Source organism: Neovison vison, chromosome 5 (genome assembly GCF_020171115.1).
Source record: "Neovison vison isolate M4711 chromosome 5, ASM_NN_V1, whole genome shotgun sequence".
Lineage (NCBI taxonomy): Eukaryota > Metazoa > Chordata > Mammalia > Carnivora > Mustelidae > Neogale > Neogale vison.
The window spans coordinates 155,746,753-155,763,985 of NC_058095.1; the positions used below are offsets into that span (position 1 = coordinate 155,746,753).

At 42.9% G+C, this 17,233-nt stretch overlaps 1 protein-coding gene across 6 annotated transcripts in view; it reads left to right on the forward strand.

Annotated features, from left to right (window-relative positions):
- Window positions 1-1,621: 1,621 nt before the first annotated feature.
- CLYBL (citramalyl-CoA lyase) overlaps window positions 1,622-17,233 on the forward strand; it is a 281,749-nt gene continuing 266,137 nt past the window's right edge. For all 6 annotated transcript variants that reach the window (XM_044250032.1, XM_044250033.1, XM_044250031.1 and 3 more), the window contains exon 1: window positions 1,622-1,699. In XM_044250032.1, the coding sequence (XP_044105967.1) occupies window positions 1,638-1,699 (62 nt within the window). In that variant the 5' untranslated portion in view covers window positions 1,622-1,637. The remainder of the gene's footprint in view (window positions 1,700-17,233) is intronic.

A 17,233-nucleotide genomic window follows, 5' to 3' on the forward strand; every position in this document is an offset into this window, starting at 1 on the left:
TGAATCAGCAAATGAGTCACAGGAGGTCCTACTTTACCTAAAAAGCCATGAGGTCCAGGGCATTTTTAATAAAGATAATTACTCATATGGCAGCTCTTGGAGTTATAATGAGGCCGGTGGAACATTTTCATTTTATATTTATTAAATACCTACTGGTTACAAGTCACTCACCCAGGTGCTGGGGGCACACAGCACTGAGAAGATACACCAGGTCCTCATTTTCAAAGAACTCACAGTCTATTCCTAGAGATGGTGTTTTTAGACCCGAGAATTAGCTGCCTTTCTAGGAGTGGGACTGCCACACAACTTAAGCTCTGCCCCTTTAATGACCATAGCATACCCTAAAAGCCCACCCCTTTGATCAGTGGACAGCAGTTCCCACCCACCTTGAGAACCACCAAGGAAAAGGCAAATAAGAAAGTGATTTCTCAAATTCCCAAATGTTGTGATGAGGGCTGTGTTGGAAACCATCAGGTTGCTGTTGGTGGTGAATTAGATTGGGAGGGCACTCGGGTAGTCAGTGCAGGCCTCTTTGAGCATGCTCAGGTGGTGGAGAGTCTAAATGTCCTGGAGGATGAGAAGGTGTAGCTGTGAGCATTTGGGGGATGGAGCAGCATGTGGGAAGGCCCTGAAGTGGGAGATGGCTTAGTGAACTTTAAAAAAGTGGAAAGAAGAATGTGGGGCTGAAATAAGTTGGAGAGAAAGGCAGAGGCCAGATCCTGTAAGGCCTTCCTTCAAGGTTGTGGTGAAGAACTTGGGTTTTATTCCAAATGCTTCCCAATGGAAGCCATCAAAGGGTTTCAAGAAGGGAATGGACATGATGATGTTAATAACGAGAATTAACGCTACTGTGCCAGCAAGGTTTTAAGCTCTGTATATACATTAACTCAAGCTATTCTCGTAACAGACCTATGAGGTGAGTATTATTAATATTCCAACCTTACAGAGGAGGAAACTGAAGCATGGAGAGTCCAAGTAAATTGCCCAAAGTCACACGACTAGTAAAGTCTGTTTTTAATACCTCAACAGTCCCCCCACTGGTAAGCCGCAGGAGTTGTATTTGCTGAAAAACTGACAGGAAGGAGTTAGAGTCAAGTGTTGTGTTTGCCGACTGAGTCTTCAGCAAGCATTTCTCTGGCCCTGAAAGTTGCCCACAGCAGTTCTGATCCTATTACAAGCAAATGTGTCCCATAATGGATTAACTGTTGAGGCGTGCAGATGGGGAGGCTCACGAATTTGTTAGGCAGCTCTTTTAACAATAAAAGCAACTAATCCCTAGAAAATTTGGCCTGTTCTGGTTGGGAAAACACAAAGTCTCTCAAAGTCGTCTTAAAAAACCCAGAAGCACGGAGAAAACCGGATTCAGTCATCAGAAAAACCGCTCAAGAAGTGTTCAACCACTCCGAGCCCCGGCTCTACCCGCGGTGACAGCGGAGAAGTTTCTGGCAGCAGGGACCACCACCCCACCCAGCTCCGGGCGGGGCGGGAACAGGTGCGCCAGGCAGGGGGCGTGGCTTGCGGGGGACTGGGCGCTGCGCTGCTGGCCTTGAGGAGGCGGGGCCACCTGGGGGCGGGACCCCGGGGGCGTGGCGAAACGAGGAAGGACAGGACAGAGGCGGGGCGCGCGCGTCAGGAAGATGGCGCTGCGTCTGCTGTGGAGAGCGCCACATGGAACGCCGGCGGCGGCGCTGCCGAGGCTGTGAGTGCAGGTCCCTGAGTCCCCCGCCACCCAGCCCGGCCTTTCCAGTCCCTGCCGGGAACCCCCCAACCCCCGCCGGCCGGGAGCACCGCGCTTCTCCCGCGCGCCGGCTCGACCTCTGCCAAGGTCGCCGACGCCCCGCGAGGGTCGCCTCTCCTGCGCGTGCCGCCCTGTGGGAGGGTCCTTGCTTGGGCCGGGGAAATGGGTACAGGCCTTCGATGTAGCAGCCCCAGAGCCCACGACGAGTCTCCCCCACAAGTGGAAACCGCGGACGAGCGGCTGTCCTGTGAAAGGGTCCTGGAGGCAGCCTGTGAGAGGCGGCTCGCCTGCGGAGGACCCCTCCGCGCGTGTGTTCGCGCCGCAGCTCCGGGACTGGTCCCAGGACCCCTTTACCTGCCGAAAAATTGCTGAGGACCCCGAAGAGCTTTTCTTGTATTTGTCCGTCTTTACGGTGTGAGGAATTAAAACAGAATTTTAAAAAAGCACTCATTTACAAATGACAAACCCGTAACATTGTAACACAGACGGAGTGAAAAGGGGCGTGGTTTTGTAATTCTGAGATTCTCTCTGGTTTAATAAAGGACAGCTGGAGGCTCACCGGCTGTCGTGGAGGACGTTTACAAAGCGATTCTGGGCTCAGGCAGACGCTAGCTGGAGACCTCTCAGGCCATCTCGAAGGGTCTCAGGGACGCGCAGGTGCCCTCGGACCCCGCTTTGAGAACCGCTGGTCGAGCAGTTGCCTGTTGGCCAACTGTATGCACACACGTTATCATCTGATTCCTGGACCACCGTGTGAAGAAGTCGGAAGACTTCTTTGTATGAGGGAACAGGCTTAGGGAGGCTCAGTGACGCGAAGCAGAGAATGGCAGAGTTTGGTTCCAAAACCAAGTCTATGGCTCCTGGTCCGAACTTCTCACATTTGCCGCGCTTCCCGACTCACCAGTGTGACCCGCGCTGGGCCCTGTCCGGTCCTGTGCATCCACCTTCCCCATTCCTAGAGCAGAGCTAGGTGTATGGCCCTGGGCCCAGGGGAGCATCCTGGAACCAGAGATGTGGCTGAGGCCGTATACCCAGACCCTTCCAGAAGGTCCCTGTTCGTTCGTTCGTTCTTTCTTTTTTGAAAAGATTTTATTTATGTATTTGACACACAGAGACCACAAGTAGGCAGAGAGAGAGGGGGAAGCAAGCCCCCCCACCGATCAGAGAGCCCGACATGGGACTCGATCCCAAGACCCCGAGATCATGACCCGAGCAGAAGGCAAAGGCCCAACCCACTGAGCCACCCAGGCACCCCCAGAAGGTCCCTTTTCTTGCAGGCCAGCGTCTGTGGTCTGTTTAATAATGGGTCCAGTGACCACATGCAGTCACCTACTTATAAGGTGCTTGGGACTCATCTCACAGTGCTCTTTGCCATCCTTACTAGCCCTTTGGTTCATTCTCCACACACTTAACAGATCCTGCTAAGGTTGTGGCAGTAGGCTTTCATGCTGGGTGCTTCAGGGAGCCTACACCCGGGCTCAATCCTCCGGGTTTCCGCCCCTTCAGAACACACACAAATGGGAGAAGTAAAGGTGCCAAATGTCAACTTAGAATGAGTTTGCTTACAGATGCCTTAATTTCTGCCTGAGGTGGGCATGCTCCTGCTGGCTTTTTCCTTCTGGTTTTACAGTATTAGTACCATTGCCAGTAGGCAGGGACCGTTCCTGACTTGTCTACGGAGTCTTCAGTATTTTCTCCTGTTGTAGTGGTATCCTTGATGTTTTCCCTTCCATCCTGTCTCTGGCCCTGTCTGTAGCTCCTGCTCAATTTATATAAATACCTGGCCCTTAGGTTGGGGGAGCATAACTCCCCACTCCTAGAGGTACTATTGGTAGGCATGTTTTTTAAGCCCTCTCCAGGGACAGAGCAAAGAAACATATGTGTGAATAGTAACCCATGCATATATTATAAATACCTGTATTTTTAAGGGAAGCTCTAAGCCCAAGGTGGGGCTTGAACTCACAGCCCTGAGATCAAGAGTCACGTGCTCTGCAGACTAAGCCAGTAGGCACCCCTAAATATTTCTATATATAATCACTGTGTCTATATTAGGCTGAACATGAGTTCATACTACTCCAGTTCTAATCCATTACCACATGGATCATTCTAGCGTCCTCCCTTTGTTTCTTAATAAATTTTTACTGCTACAGTTAGAAACCTGGACTTGCCCTCCACCCACCACCACCACCAAAAAAAGAAAAGAAACTTGACTCCTACCATCTACCATCCAATTTCAGCATACACATATAGCAGTATTTGAATTGTTAGACCATACTCCATGGGGAAAAACTATCAATTAAAAGTACAGTGCTTATGTGTAGTTCCTTTTCCTTTAATAGGCTCCACTCATTTCCTTGGTTGCTTAGGTTGGTGCCTTTTCCTCCCACCCCTTCAGTGAGGTTGCGATACAGGTAGATTTCCTTGTCAGTTTGCATTCTTTCCTGGGATCCCCCAACCCCCCATGTGAATTTTTTTTTAATTGCATATATTAAGGTTTGCTCTTTTAGCTATAAAATTCTATGGTTTTTGACAAATGCATAGTATCATGTATCTACCATAACAGTATTATACAGAATTGTTCTATTTCCCTAAAAATCCCTGTGCTTCATCTGTTCATCCATCCTGCTTCCCTCCAACCTCCTGGCAAGCACTGATCATGTTCTTGTCTCTAAAGTTTAGCCTTTTCCATAATGTCATATAATTGGAGTCATATATAGTCATATAGTCCCTTTAGACAGTTTTTCTTCACTTAGCAATGTGCATTAAGGTTCCTCTGTCTTTCTCATGGCTTCTTAGCTAATTTTCTTTTGTTGCTGAATATTCAATTTCAGAGATGTTTCATAGGGTTGTTTTTTTTTTAATTTTTATTTATTCAGGGGCACCTGGGTGGCTCAGTGGGTTAAGCCTTCGGCTCAGGTCATGATCTTAGGGTCCTGGGATCGAGCCCCCAAATCGGGCACTCTGCTCGTCAGGGAGCCTGCTTCCTCCTCTCTCTCTGCCTGCCTCTCTGCCTACTTGTGATCTTTGTCTGTCAAATAAATAAATAAAATTTTAAAAAAACACAGAATTTTTACTTATTCATTTGAGAGAGAGAGAGAGCGCGCGAGCGTGAGCATGAGCAGCAGAGAGGGGCAGAGGTAGAGGGAGAAGCAGGCTCCCAGCTTCTCCCAGCAGGGAGCCTGATGTGGGGCTCCATCCCAGGACCCTTGGGATCATGACTTGAGCTGAAGGCAGATACTTAACCGACTGAGCCACTCAGGCGCCCTGAGATGTTTCATAATTAATCTGTTTATCTGTTCAGCCACTGAAGGACATTTTAGTTGCTTCTATCAAGGTTTAATAAAGCTGCTCTCAACATTCTTGTGCAAGTTTTCTATGTGCATAAATTTTCAAATTAATTGAGTAAATACCTAGGAGTATGATTGTGTGTTGAAAGTACAAATTTGGTTTTGTAAAAAAACTACCAAACTATGTTCCAAGGTGCTGTGCCATTTTGCATTCCCATTATCAATGAACGTTCCTGTTGCAGTGCATCCTTGCCAGCATTTAGTATTGTCAATGAAAAAATTTTTGTTTAGTCATTCTAATAGGTGTGTAGTGGGATCTGTTGTTGTTTTAATGTTCTTTTAACTTGAAATTCCCTGGTGTCAGCTGATGTTGAGCATCTTGTCATGGGTTTATTTGGCATTTGTGGGTCATCTTTGGTGACCTGTCTGTTTAGATCTTCTGCCTATTTCCTGGATTGTTTTATTTTTTCTTTCTTTTTTTTTTTTTAAGATTTATTTATTTATTTGACAGACAGAAATCACAAGGAGGCAGAGAGGCAGGCAGAGAGAGAGGAGGAAGCAGGCTCCTTGCAGAGCAGAGAGCCCGATACGGAGCTCGATCCCAGGACCCTGGGATCATGACCTGAGCTGAAGGCAGAGGCTTTAATCCTTGGATTGTTTTCTTATTGTTAAGTTTTTAAGTATTTTTTGCGCATCATAGAATGTCTTTTGCAAGATATATGTTTTGCCAGTATTTTCTCCCATCTGTGACTAGTCTTTTCATTCTCTTAACAGTATCTTGCACAGAGTAGAAGTTTTTTATTTTAATGAAGTCATGATTATTGATTTTTTTCTTTCATGGACCAGGTATTTGACATTTTTTGTTTGTTTGTTTAAGATTTATTTTAGGAGAGGGCAGGGAGAGAATCCTCAAGCAGACTCCCTGCTGAGCACAGAGCCTGAAGCCAGGCCAGATCCCAGGACCTTGAGATCAGTACCTGAGCCGGAACCAAGAGTGGGATGCTTAACCCACTGAGCCACCCAGGCACCTCTGCTTTTGCTAATATATTTAAGAACTCATTGCCAAATCCAAAGTCACACAGGTTTTCTCCTGTATTTTCTTCTAAAAATTCTACAGTATTACCTTTTATACTTAGGTCTGTGATCCATTGTAAGTTATTTTTGTTATGCATGGATACTGGATTTTGTCAGGTTCTTTTTCTGCATCAATTGATACGAACATATGATTTTCCTTGTTAGCCTTTTGGTGTGGTAGATTACATTACCTGATTTTTGAATGTCAAACCAGCCTTGTATACCTGGAGTAAATCCTATGTGGTTGTGGTGTTTAATTCTTTTTAGACATTGTTGGATTTGATTTGCTAATATTTTCTTGAGGGTTTTCCATCTATGTTCATGAGAGATTGGTCTGTAGTTTTCCTTTTAAGTGGCATGTTTATTGAGTATTGGTTTCTGTATGTCTCATGTCTTTTTTTGTTCCTCTGTTCCTTCCTTACTGCTTTCTTTTTTTTTTTTTAAAGATTTTATTTATTTATTTGACAGAGAGAGATCACAAGTAGGCAGAGAGGCAGGCAGAGAGAGAGGAAGGGAAGCAGTCCTCCTGCCGAGCAGAGAGCCCGATATGGGACTCGATCCCAGAACCCTGAGATCATGACCTGAGCCGAAGGCAGCGGCTTAACCCACTGAGCCACCCAGGCGCCCCTCCTTACTGCTTTCTTATGCATTAAGTGAATATTTTAAATTTCTTTAATGATTTTTAACTATTATTTTACTCTTAATTGTAATTTTAAAGGATTTATTTTGAGTGGTTACTCTAGGGCTAATCATATACATTTTTTAAAAAGAATTATGGTAAAATAAAATATATGTAACATAAACTTTGTTATTTTAACCATTGTAGGTGTGCAGTTTAGCGGCAGTATTGCATTCACACTGTCCTGCAACCATTACCACTATTTCCAAGATTTGTTCATCACTCCAAACAGAAACTCTGTACCCGTTGAGCAATAACTTCTTACCTAACACCTGGTGATCTCTAATCTACTTTCTGTCTCTCTGAATTTGCTTATTCTAGATATTTCATGTAACTGGAATCATGAAATTTTTATTCTTTTGTTTCTGGCTTATTTCACTTTGCATAATGTTTTCAAGAATCATTCATATTGTAGCATGTATCAGAATTTCATTCCTTTTTATGGTGATAATATTCCATTGTATTATTGCATCTTAACTTATAAGAATCGACTTTTGATTTATACTAACTTAATTCGAGAAGATAGAGAAGTATTCCTTCTATATAGTTATATTTCCTTTCCTTTCCTTTTTCTTCTTTTTAAAGATTGATTTATTTAGGGGCGCCTGGGTGGCTCCGTGGGTTAAGCCTCTGCGTTTGGCTCAGGTCATGGTTTCAGGGTCCTGGGATCAAGCCCTGCATCAGGCTCTCTGCTCAGCAGGGAGCCTGCTTCCCTCCGTCTCTCTGCCTGCCTCTCTGCCTACTTGTGATCTCTGTCTCTGTCACATAAATAAATAAAATCTTTTTAAAAAAAAGATTGATTTATTTATTTGAGAGAGAGAGAGAGCGCATGTGCAGAGAGGGAGCTGAGGGAGAGAATTTCAAGCTGACTCCTGGCTGATGGTATTATAGTTAAACATATTATATTTATATGTTACAAACCCATATATACATTGTTGTAGTTTTACTTATATAATTTTATGTTTTTTATTTGTATTTATTTATTTATGTTTGAAGTAGACTCTACATCTAGCGTGGGGCTTGAACTCATGACCCTGAGATTGAGTGGCATGTCCTACCGACTGGGCCAGCCAGGTGCCCCAATTTTATGTCTTTTAAAGAAACTTAGAGACGGGGATGCAAGTACACACACACTTTACAATATGTGTTACAGTTACTTTTTTTTTTTTTTTTTTAAAGATTTTATTTATTTATTTGACAGAGAGAGAGATCACAAGCAGGCGGAGAGTCAGGCAGAGAGAGAGAGAGAGAAGCAGGCTCCCGCCAAGCAAAGAGCCCGATGCGGGGCTCGATCCCAGGACACTGAGATCATGACCTGAGCCGAAGGCAGTGGCTTAATCCACTGAGCCACCCAGGCGCCCCTACAGTTACCTTTTTTATTTACTATTTCTGGTTCTCTTCATTTGTTCTTGTTGATTTGGATCACCATCTGGTGCCTTTTTTTTTTTTTTGGCCTAGTACATCTTTGCTCTCACTCATTGGTAAATATTGGTAAATATCATTTCTATATGTTATAGACCTAACAACACAGTTATGTAATGTCCTCTTGTATAGTTTTTTTAAGTTAAGTAAGAGAAGAAAGGAGCAGGAATATCCATTTACACTTAATTACTTTACCACGTCTGTGTGTGCATGTGTTGTGCGTGTGTGTGAATTTGCATTACTGTCCGGGATCACTTACTTTCAGCCTGACGAACTTTGTTTAGTATTTCTTGTAAGGTGGGTCTGCTGGCAACAGCCTTACACATGTATGTGGCCTTTTAGAATCCCAGGAAAATGTCAGAGCTTTTCAAAACTGTCTATGGACACTTCATTGTCCAGCTTTTCCTTTTTTAAAAAATCTTATGTTTCAGGTATATAGCTTTAAAACTTGACATTTGCATATACTAGTGATCACCACAAGTCTAGGGACATACAGTTGCCCTCTTTGCCCATTTTGCTAATCCCCTATGTCCTTAACCCATAACCACTAGTCTATTCTCTATATGAGGTTATTTTTGTTTTGTTCATTTCTTTTGCCTTTTGAATTCCACATAAGATCTTATAGTAATTCTCTTTATCCAACTGACTTATTTTGCTTGACGTAATACCCTCAAGATCCATCCATGTTGCTGCAAATGGCAAGATTTCATTCTCTTTTATGGCTGAGCCTGGCTTCATTGTATAAATATAACACATCTTTATCTATTCATCTACTGATGGACATTTTATTTCTTTATCTTAGCTATTAAACTGTGCTTCAGTGGACATAACAATAAACAGGAGTGTATATATTTTTTAAAAAACTAAGGTTTTCCTATTCTTTGGATAAATATCCCGAAGTAGAATAACTGGGTCATATGGTAGTTCTAGTCTTAATTTTTTGAGGAATCTCTATACTGTTTTCTAGTAGCTCTACCAGTTTATAATCCTACCAACAGTGTGTGAGGGTTCCCTTTTCTCTACATCCTCTCCAACATGTGTTATTTTTTGTCTTTTTTGATAGTAGCTATTTTTACAGGTATTAGGTGATACCACGTTTTGGTTTTGAGTTGCACTTCCCTAGTAACTACTGATGTTGAACATCTTTTCATGGACCTTTTGGCCATCTGGGTGTTTTCTTTGGAGAAATACCTATTCAGCTCCTCTCCCCATTTCTTAATCAGGTTGTTTTTTGTTGTTGTTGAGTTGGATTAATTCGTTTTATGTATTTTGCATATTAACCCCTTATTGGATATGTGGTTTGCAGATATTATTACTCATTCATTAGGTTGCCTTTTCATTTTCCTGAAGGTTTCTTTTGCTGTGCTGAAGCTTTTTATCTTGAGATAGTCCCATTTATTTATTTTTGCTTTTGTTTTTCTTGCCTTTGAAGTCTCATCCACAAAGATGTTGCTAAGACTGATGTCAAAGGCTTTACCACCTATGTTTTCTTCTAAGAATTTTACGGTTCCAGGTCTTACGTTCAAGTTTTTTTTTTTTTTTTTCATATTTTATTTATTTGACACAGAGAGAGATCACAAGTAGGCAGAGAGGCAGGCAGAGAGAGGTGGGGAAGCAGGCTTCCTGGTGAGTAGAGAGCCCCACTCGGGGCTTGATCCCAGGACCCTGAGATCACGACCTGAGCCAAAGGCAGAGGCTTAACCCACCCAGGTGCCCCTACATTCAGGTTTTTAATCCACTTTGAGTTAATTTTTGTGTATGGAGTAATATAGTGGTCTAATTTCATTCTTTTGCATCGGGCTATCCAGTTTCCCCAACACTATTTATTGAAGAGAATGTTCCTTCTCCATTGTGTATTCTTGGCTCCACCTTTTCCTTTTAAGCTTTTGGTTAGCCTATTCTTTGCTCTATTATCTGCCATTTCAGGTAGTGGTGATGTTAAATAATTGCTTCTGATTTGACAAACACCGTCAGGAAAAATGCAGTCCCACTGTTTGGGCTCTGAGCCGGGTGAGCCTTGCAAGTGGGGTTTCCCAGGGAACTATCATATAGGTCAAATAGTGTCAGTTCTCTGTAAATGGTGCTTTGAAAGAGCTCCAGCCCTGCCTTGCCTCCTCCAGTGGCTGCTAGGTCGATGGTTTTAGACCATGATTGTGGCTTTTGGTTTTCAAGGCTACCTCCCAACTGGGAAGAGGGAGTGGGTATGTTTAAAAAAACAAAACAAAACAAAACAACCCACATAGTTTGTTCTTACTGAGATTTGTCCATGTTTTTTGAAGAAATGTTCCTAGATTGCTGCAAGTCTTTGATTAATTTTTAGAGTTCTTAAAAAGGTTGATTTTGACAATTTTGCCAGTATTCTCATTGCTTTTATGGAGGATTGGGTTTTTGAAGGTCCTTTCTCTGCAATTTTGTTGAAGTCACCCCTGCTTAGAATTTCGATCAAGAATGGGTTTGAGGGGTGCCTGGGTGGCTCATTATTACGAGATGCTCAGGTTAAGCATCTGCCTTTGGCTCAGGTCATGATCCTAGAGTCCCGGGGTTGAGCCCCACATTGGGCTCTCTGCTCAGTGGAGAGCCTGCTTCCACTTCTCCCTCTGCCTACTGCTCTGCCTGCTTGTGCTTTCTCTCTTTGTCAAATAAATAAATAAAATCTTAAAAAAAAAAAAAGAATGGATTTGAATGTATAAAATGGTTTTTTTTAGTATTTATCGTGGTGATCATGTGGCTTTTCTTCTTTAGTGTGTTAATGTGATTAATTAGATTGATTTTTTAAAATATTTATTTATGAGAGAGAGAAAGCAAGAGCGAGAGCACAAGCAGGAGGAGCAGCAGAGGGAGGGGGAAAACAGGGAGAACAGGTTTCCCACTGAACGGGGAGGCCAACACGGGACTCGATCCCAGGACCCTGAGACCATGCGCTGAGCTGAAGGCAGACGCTCAACTGAATGAACCACCCAGGTGCCCCTAGATTGATTTTTAAAGTTAGGCTAACCTTGCATTCCTGGAATAAACCCTATTTGATCATGATATATGACTTTTTTTTTGGTTAAGATTTTATTTATTTATCTGAGAGACAGCATGTGGGCAGGGGCAGAGAGAGAGGGAGAAGCAGACTTCCTGCTGAGTGACAAGCCTGAAGTGGAGCTCCATCCCAGGACACAGCAGAGATCCTGACCCAGGCTGAAGTCAAATGCTTAACTGACTGCGCCACCCAGGCGCCTCATGATGTATTATTTTTATATATTGTTGAATTGAATTTAACATTTTGTTAAAGGTGTTTGCATCTGTGCTCAAAAAGAACATTAGCCTATAGTGTGGGTTGTTTTTGTTTTTGTTTTTGTTGTTTTTTGTATTGTCTTGTTCTGGATTGGTATGGCCATAATAATGGCTACATAGAATTCATTGGAGAGTGTTCTATTTTCTTGATGAGCTGGCAATATTTTTACTTAAATGTTTGTGCCTGGAGTTTTCTTTGTATAAAAAATTTTTAACTACAAATTCAGTTTCTTTCTTCTTTTTTTTTTTTTTAAGATTTTATTTATTTATTTGACAGACAGAGATCACAAATAGGCAGAGAGGCAGGCAGAGAGAGAGAGGAGGAAACAGACTCCCTGCTGAGCAGAGAGCCCGATGTGGGGCTCAATCCCAGGACCCTGGGATCATGGCCTGAGCTGAAGGCAGAGGCTTTAACCCACTGAGCCACCCAGGCACCCTACAAATTCAGTTTCTTTAGTAAGGCTACTCAGGTATCCACTTCTTCTTGAGTGACCCTTGGTTGGTCAACCAAATTCAAGGAATTTGTCCACTTCATCTAAGCTGTTGGATTCATGGACATAGAGTGTTCATGATAATCCCTTACCCTTTTTCTTACAGCTTTATGAGGTATAATTTGTATATAATAAAATTCATCTTAAGTGTGCAATAATCTTTAGTAAATTCATAGACTTGTGCATCCATCACCACAGTCCCTTGTTAGATCACCCCCCCAAATTTCCATCATCCCCCAAACTCCTTCAAGCCCATTTGCAGTTAGCCCTTACTCCCACTGCTGTCCCTAGCATTCTTTTAATGGTCATACAGTCAGTAGTCATGTGCCCTCTCTCTCTGATATTTTTTTTTCCTCTCATTTTCATTGACTGCTTTGCCAGAGTTTTGTCAGTTTAATTGATCTTTGTAAAAAACCATCTTTTAAGGTTTTTGTTTTGTTTTTCTTTAAAGATTTTATTTATTTATTTGGCAGAGAAGTAGCACAAGTAAGCAGAGGGGCAGGCAGAGGGAGAGAGAGAAGCAGGCTCTCTGCTGAGCAGGGAGCCCGATGCAGGGCTTGATCCCAGGCCTCTGGAATCACGACCTGAGCAGAAGGCAGCCACTCAACCAACTGAACCACCCAGGGCCCCCATGTTTTAGTTTTATTGATTTTTTTCCCTATTTTTCTGCTTTCTGTTTCATTGATTTATGTTCCTATCTTTATAATTTCCTATCTTAAGCTTACTTTGGGTTTAATTTGCTCTTTTCTTCTTGTTTCTTAAGGTGGAAATTGAGACCTTCCTACTTCCTTAATATAAGCATTTAATAATAAATTGTCCTCTAAAGTTTGTTTTAACTACTTCTGGCAAACTGTAGGAGTTTGCTGATCCCTGTACTCTCTTTTTACTTCTTATCTTGATGCTCTCCTTTCTAAAGTAGTTAGTAATAAAACTCTTAAAGGAACTACCTCTTGCTTTGCGGTATCAGGTTAGAGAGGAATCTGGTATGGAAGAAAATAAATGAAGACAGGTTAGAGAGGGACAGATACAAACTAAGGATCTGAGACTGGGTAAGCAAGAATGAACAGTATGTGAGGAGGCAGCAGGGTTGTATAAGTGGGTGAGGGAGCTTTGATGGGGTTACTTCTCAGAGGTCCTGGTAGTCCCTTTTATACAGTTGCCTTCAGTTTTGAAGATTTTTAAGATTGTGGCGACAACCACCGTTGTCCTTCTGTACTACTGTGGGGCCGTGAAAGGAAGAAGGGAGGGAAGGAATTAAAAGGGAGTATGGAAAAGGGAGAAAAGAGGTATAGAGGGGAGAACGGAAGCAGTGAGAGAGAAAGGAGAAAAACCTTTATAGAAAGAATGCTAAAAAGCAGGCAGGTATTAAAAAGGACTGAGAAATTTTGAAGTGATCTTTGAAAAGAGCTCAGAATAAGAATGAATATGTGTGGGGCGCCTGGGTGGCTCAGTCTTTCAGTGTCATCCTTCAGCTTTAGGTCATGATCCCAAGACCCTGGGTTTGAGCCCCACATTGGGCTCCCTGCTCTGCGGGGAGCCTACTTCCTCCTCTCTCTCTGCCTGCCTCTCTGTCTACTTGTGATCTTTGTCAAATAAATAAATAAAATCTTAAAAAAAAAAAGAATGAATATGTATACTTTGCCACTTGAACTGTTATTAATAGGTCAACGTAGAATGTTAGTTATTTTGAAGTATTTTTTGGCTTCATTCGAAATTGACTTTCCCAAGTACATGGTAAGAAGCTAAAAGGGGGTGCTGTAAACAAAAATTATGTTTTGGGTCATAATGGAGAAAGTAATATTAAGTGGCCCAGGGAGGCAAGGGACCAAACCATTTCAACTTTCCCGCAAAACTATCCTGGTTTTAGCCCTGAAAGTCCCACATTCCAGGAGGCCTCTCTGTTCCAGACACAGCAGGATAGTTATTCGCTCTAGAGACAGAGAAGTGAAGGGCTGAAGGATGAAGTGAAGATGGCCAGAGGGTAGACCCGAAGTTCGAGAATTGGAGCTGAAGACTTCCACAATGACCTCCCAAGAGAATGGAATGGGACAGAGTACTCCACATGTTTTAATGGAGAAAGAAGGGCCTCTGTTGGAGGCTGAGAGAGGAGAAAGAGGAAGGAGACTCTGGGGATACAGGAAATATCATGGGGGGTACACAGATCAGGAACAGCGGACATGTCCTCAGGCTGGACAGAGGAGTTGGTGGGAAATGGGGTATCCCAGAGCAAAAACTAGTGGGCTGTAGCCACGCCGGTGAGCAAGCACTGAACGTGGGGGCTGGGACTGAACTGGAAGATGCACAGGTACATGGGCAGTTCCTCCTGGAGAAGGCATCCCTGCAAGGGGAGATGCCCAGGACGGTGCTGTTTGTTAAAGCAAGGCTGTGCCGAGTCTGCGCAAGAGCATACATAGCCTTTGCCTGTGGATCCAGTCCAGCTGTGTCGGGCTTTGCTCCCACTGTACTGTTTCTGTGTCATGCAGTTTTGTTGTGAACTAGAACCACCTGTGTGGGTTCAGGCCAAGAAAAAGGACATTGGGTAACCTGTATAGTTTCTGCGGGTGAGGCTGAGGAGTAGAGGAAAAGCTGGGACCTGAAGATGAATTCTTTTTTTTTTTTAAGAAGTATTTTCAGCAATTTTTAAAAGATTTTATTTATTTATTTGACAAAGAGATCACAAGTAGGCAGAGAGAGAGAGGGGGAAGCAGGCTTCCTACTGAGCAGAGAGCCTGATGTGGGGCTCCATCCCTGAGATCATGACCTGATCCAAAGGCAGAGGCTTAACCCACTGAGCCACGCAGGCGCCCATGAAGATGGATTCTTGACTGAAAAACCATTACCCTCGATGCTCTTCGCCCCATGCATCCATAGGGGAGTTGAAGACAGTTTCACCACATGTGGTTTCTTTACTCCCCTCTGAATAACTGTGGCCACCAAAGTCTCTGCCTCTTAAGGAACTCTCTCCGTTTTGCAGAGTGTTTGAGAGGCATATGCACCTTATGATTCTAGAAATAATATGGTGGTGTGTCGAGGATGGAGTATTCCCTGAAGTTACATTCAAGGCTTAGGAAGTGAACATATGTGCTTGGTTGTGGACGAGTCTGGTGGAGAGCATCCTACATGGTCAGTGAGATCGCATCCATGGAGTGGCTGCCACCGCCCGGCATCTGCACTTCGCTGCAGTGCTCGCTCTCTCCAGTCAGCGGCTTTAAACAGCCAGGGTCCGCTTGATGTCATTTCTAAGAACAGTCTTTGGTCACAGTTTCCCTTCACTGCATGTTGTGGTGGCTGATCTATAGGAGCTGCTATTTTATGTGTGACTCCCTGTGAGGAAGTCCACAAATGCACGTGGCTAAAATTTTAGGAAGTCAGGGAGAAGAAAGCTCGGCTTCTTGGTTATTGGTAGGTTTGATAAATATTCTTAGGACTGGAAGAGTTGTTAATTGTAAAAACATTAGGCTTTCATGCCCCTGAGTGCAACTGGAGTTGTGTTTTATTGCTACATTTTGCTTCATTATTCCTGTACACATTGCTCATGATCTTGCCAGGTTAAGTTTAGAATTGTATTAGTTAATTAAAAAAAATATCAAGGAAATAATGTTCAGGTTTTCATACAGGTCACTTGGGGATGAATTTAAATCCATTGTAATTAAAACAGGTTTAATTTATTTCCTGTTGTTACTTGAGTGTTTAATGGCTTATCAGTTAAATAACTCGTTTGAACGTTGTAGGTAATAAATGAGCTCCAGAACTGAGACTCATTCCTTCCTTACTCCTTTTCTCCCTCCTTCCTTCCTTTCTTTCTTTTTTCCCACCCTCCCTCCCTGCTTTCTTCCCTTCTTTCCTTTTCCCACTATAAGCCAGTTTTAAGGTGGCTTTTTATTTAGTTGCTTTGATTTTATATTTTGGTTAACTTTGAGGATGTTAACCTAATCTTGGAGCATTGATACTCACTCTCGTTCTGTGACTCTTATCACATATATCTGTATGTATATAATGCCGGTTATCCATTTAAACTATTGCCAAGTTTTCTCTCTTGGGAAAGCAGAGATAAATGTCCCTACACCCAAATCTCTATGGTTACTCATACTCATGTACTTGAAGGTGAATTTTTGTATGTGAACTTCCTGCATCAAGGAGTATGGACATTTTAAGTCTTTTGATTCTGGTTTTCAAATCACCTGCCAGAAAGGTGAAAGATACCTGGATTGCAGTGTACCCTTTGGAGGTTCATCTGCTCATTTTTCTTGGCATCAGCAGGCCCATGCACAGTAAAGTAGGGATAGACTATCTTGCGGCCACACTGCTGGCAGCTCCAGGCCGAGAAAGAATCCCATCCTCTGGCTGTCAGTCAGGGCGGCTTTTCTGTCTGTGGTGTTGGCTGTCACACTGACCTTGCTTGTAGGTGGTTCTGTAAACAGCTATGAAATTTTACCTCTTCTACAAGTTCTCTCTTGAATTACACCATATGTAATGTCTTCCTCTTCGACTTTTGAGATTAACAGAGGTGCTTGATTTCATAATAAAGGATCCAGAGTCAGTTTCTGTGAGAAAGTCAAAATTCTGTTTTAATAGGATGCTAGTACAGGCAAGTCTTACTTGTTTCCCTTCACTGTGTTCTGGCCAAGAAGATAAAGTAACTGTAGTATTCTGTTAGTATTTGCAGGATACTTTTCAAATATGAATATTCAGAACATGCATATATTGAAATTTTTATTTTTTAAAAAAATTTTAAAATTTTATTTATTTGGAAAAGAGAATGAGAATGGGACAACATGAGCAGAGAGGGGCAGTGCAAAGGGAGAGGGAGAAGCAGGCTCTCCACTGAGTAACGAGCCTGATGCTGGGCAAGATTCCAGGACCCTGGATCATGACCTGAGCCAAAGGCAGGTGCTTAACGGACTGAGCCACCCAGACACCCCGAAATCATGTAGATTTTAGAAGACACTTTCTACTTTATTGCCCTACTTGCTACCTTCAGTAAAATTAGGGTCACAATTTAGTGGTAGATTATGTTCACTATTTGAAAGTTCTACATTGCTAAAAAATTGAATTAAAAAAATAAGGGATCCTGGCACGTGGATGGCTCAGTCGTTAAGTGTCTGCCTTTGGCTCAGGTCATGATCCGAGTCCTGGGATTGAGTCCCACATCAGGCTCCATACTCCGCGGGAAGCCTGCTTCTCCCTCTCCCACTCCCTCTTCTGTATTCCTTCTCTCACTGTGTCTCCCTCTGTCAAATAAATAAATAAAATCTTAAAAAAA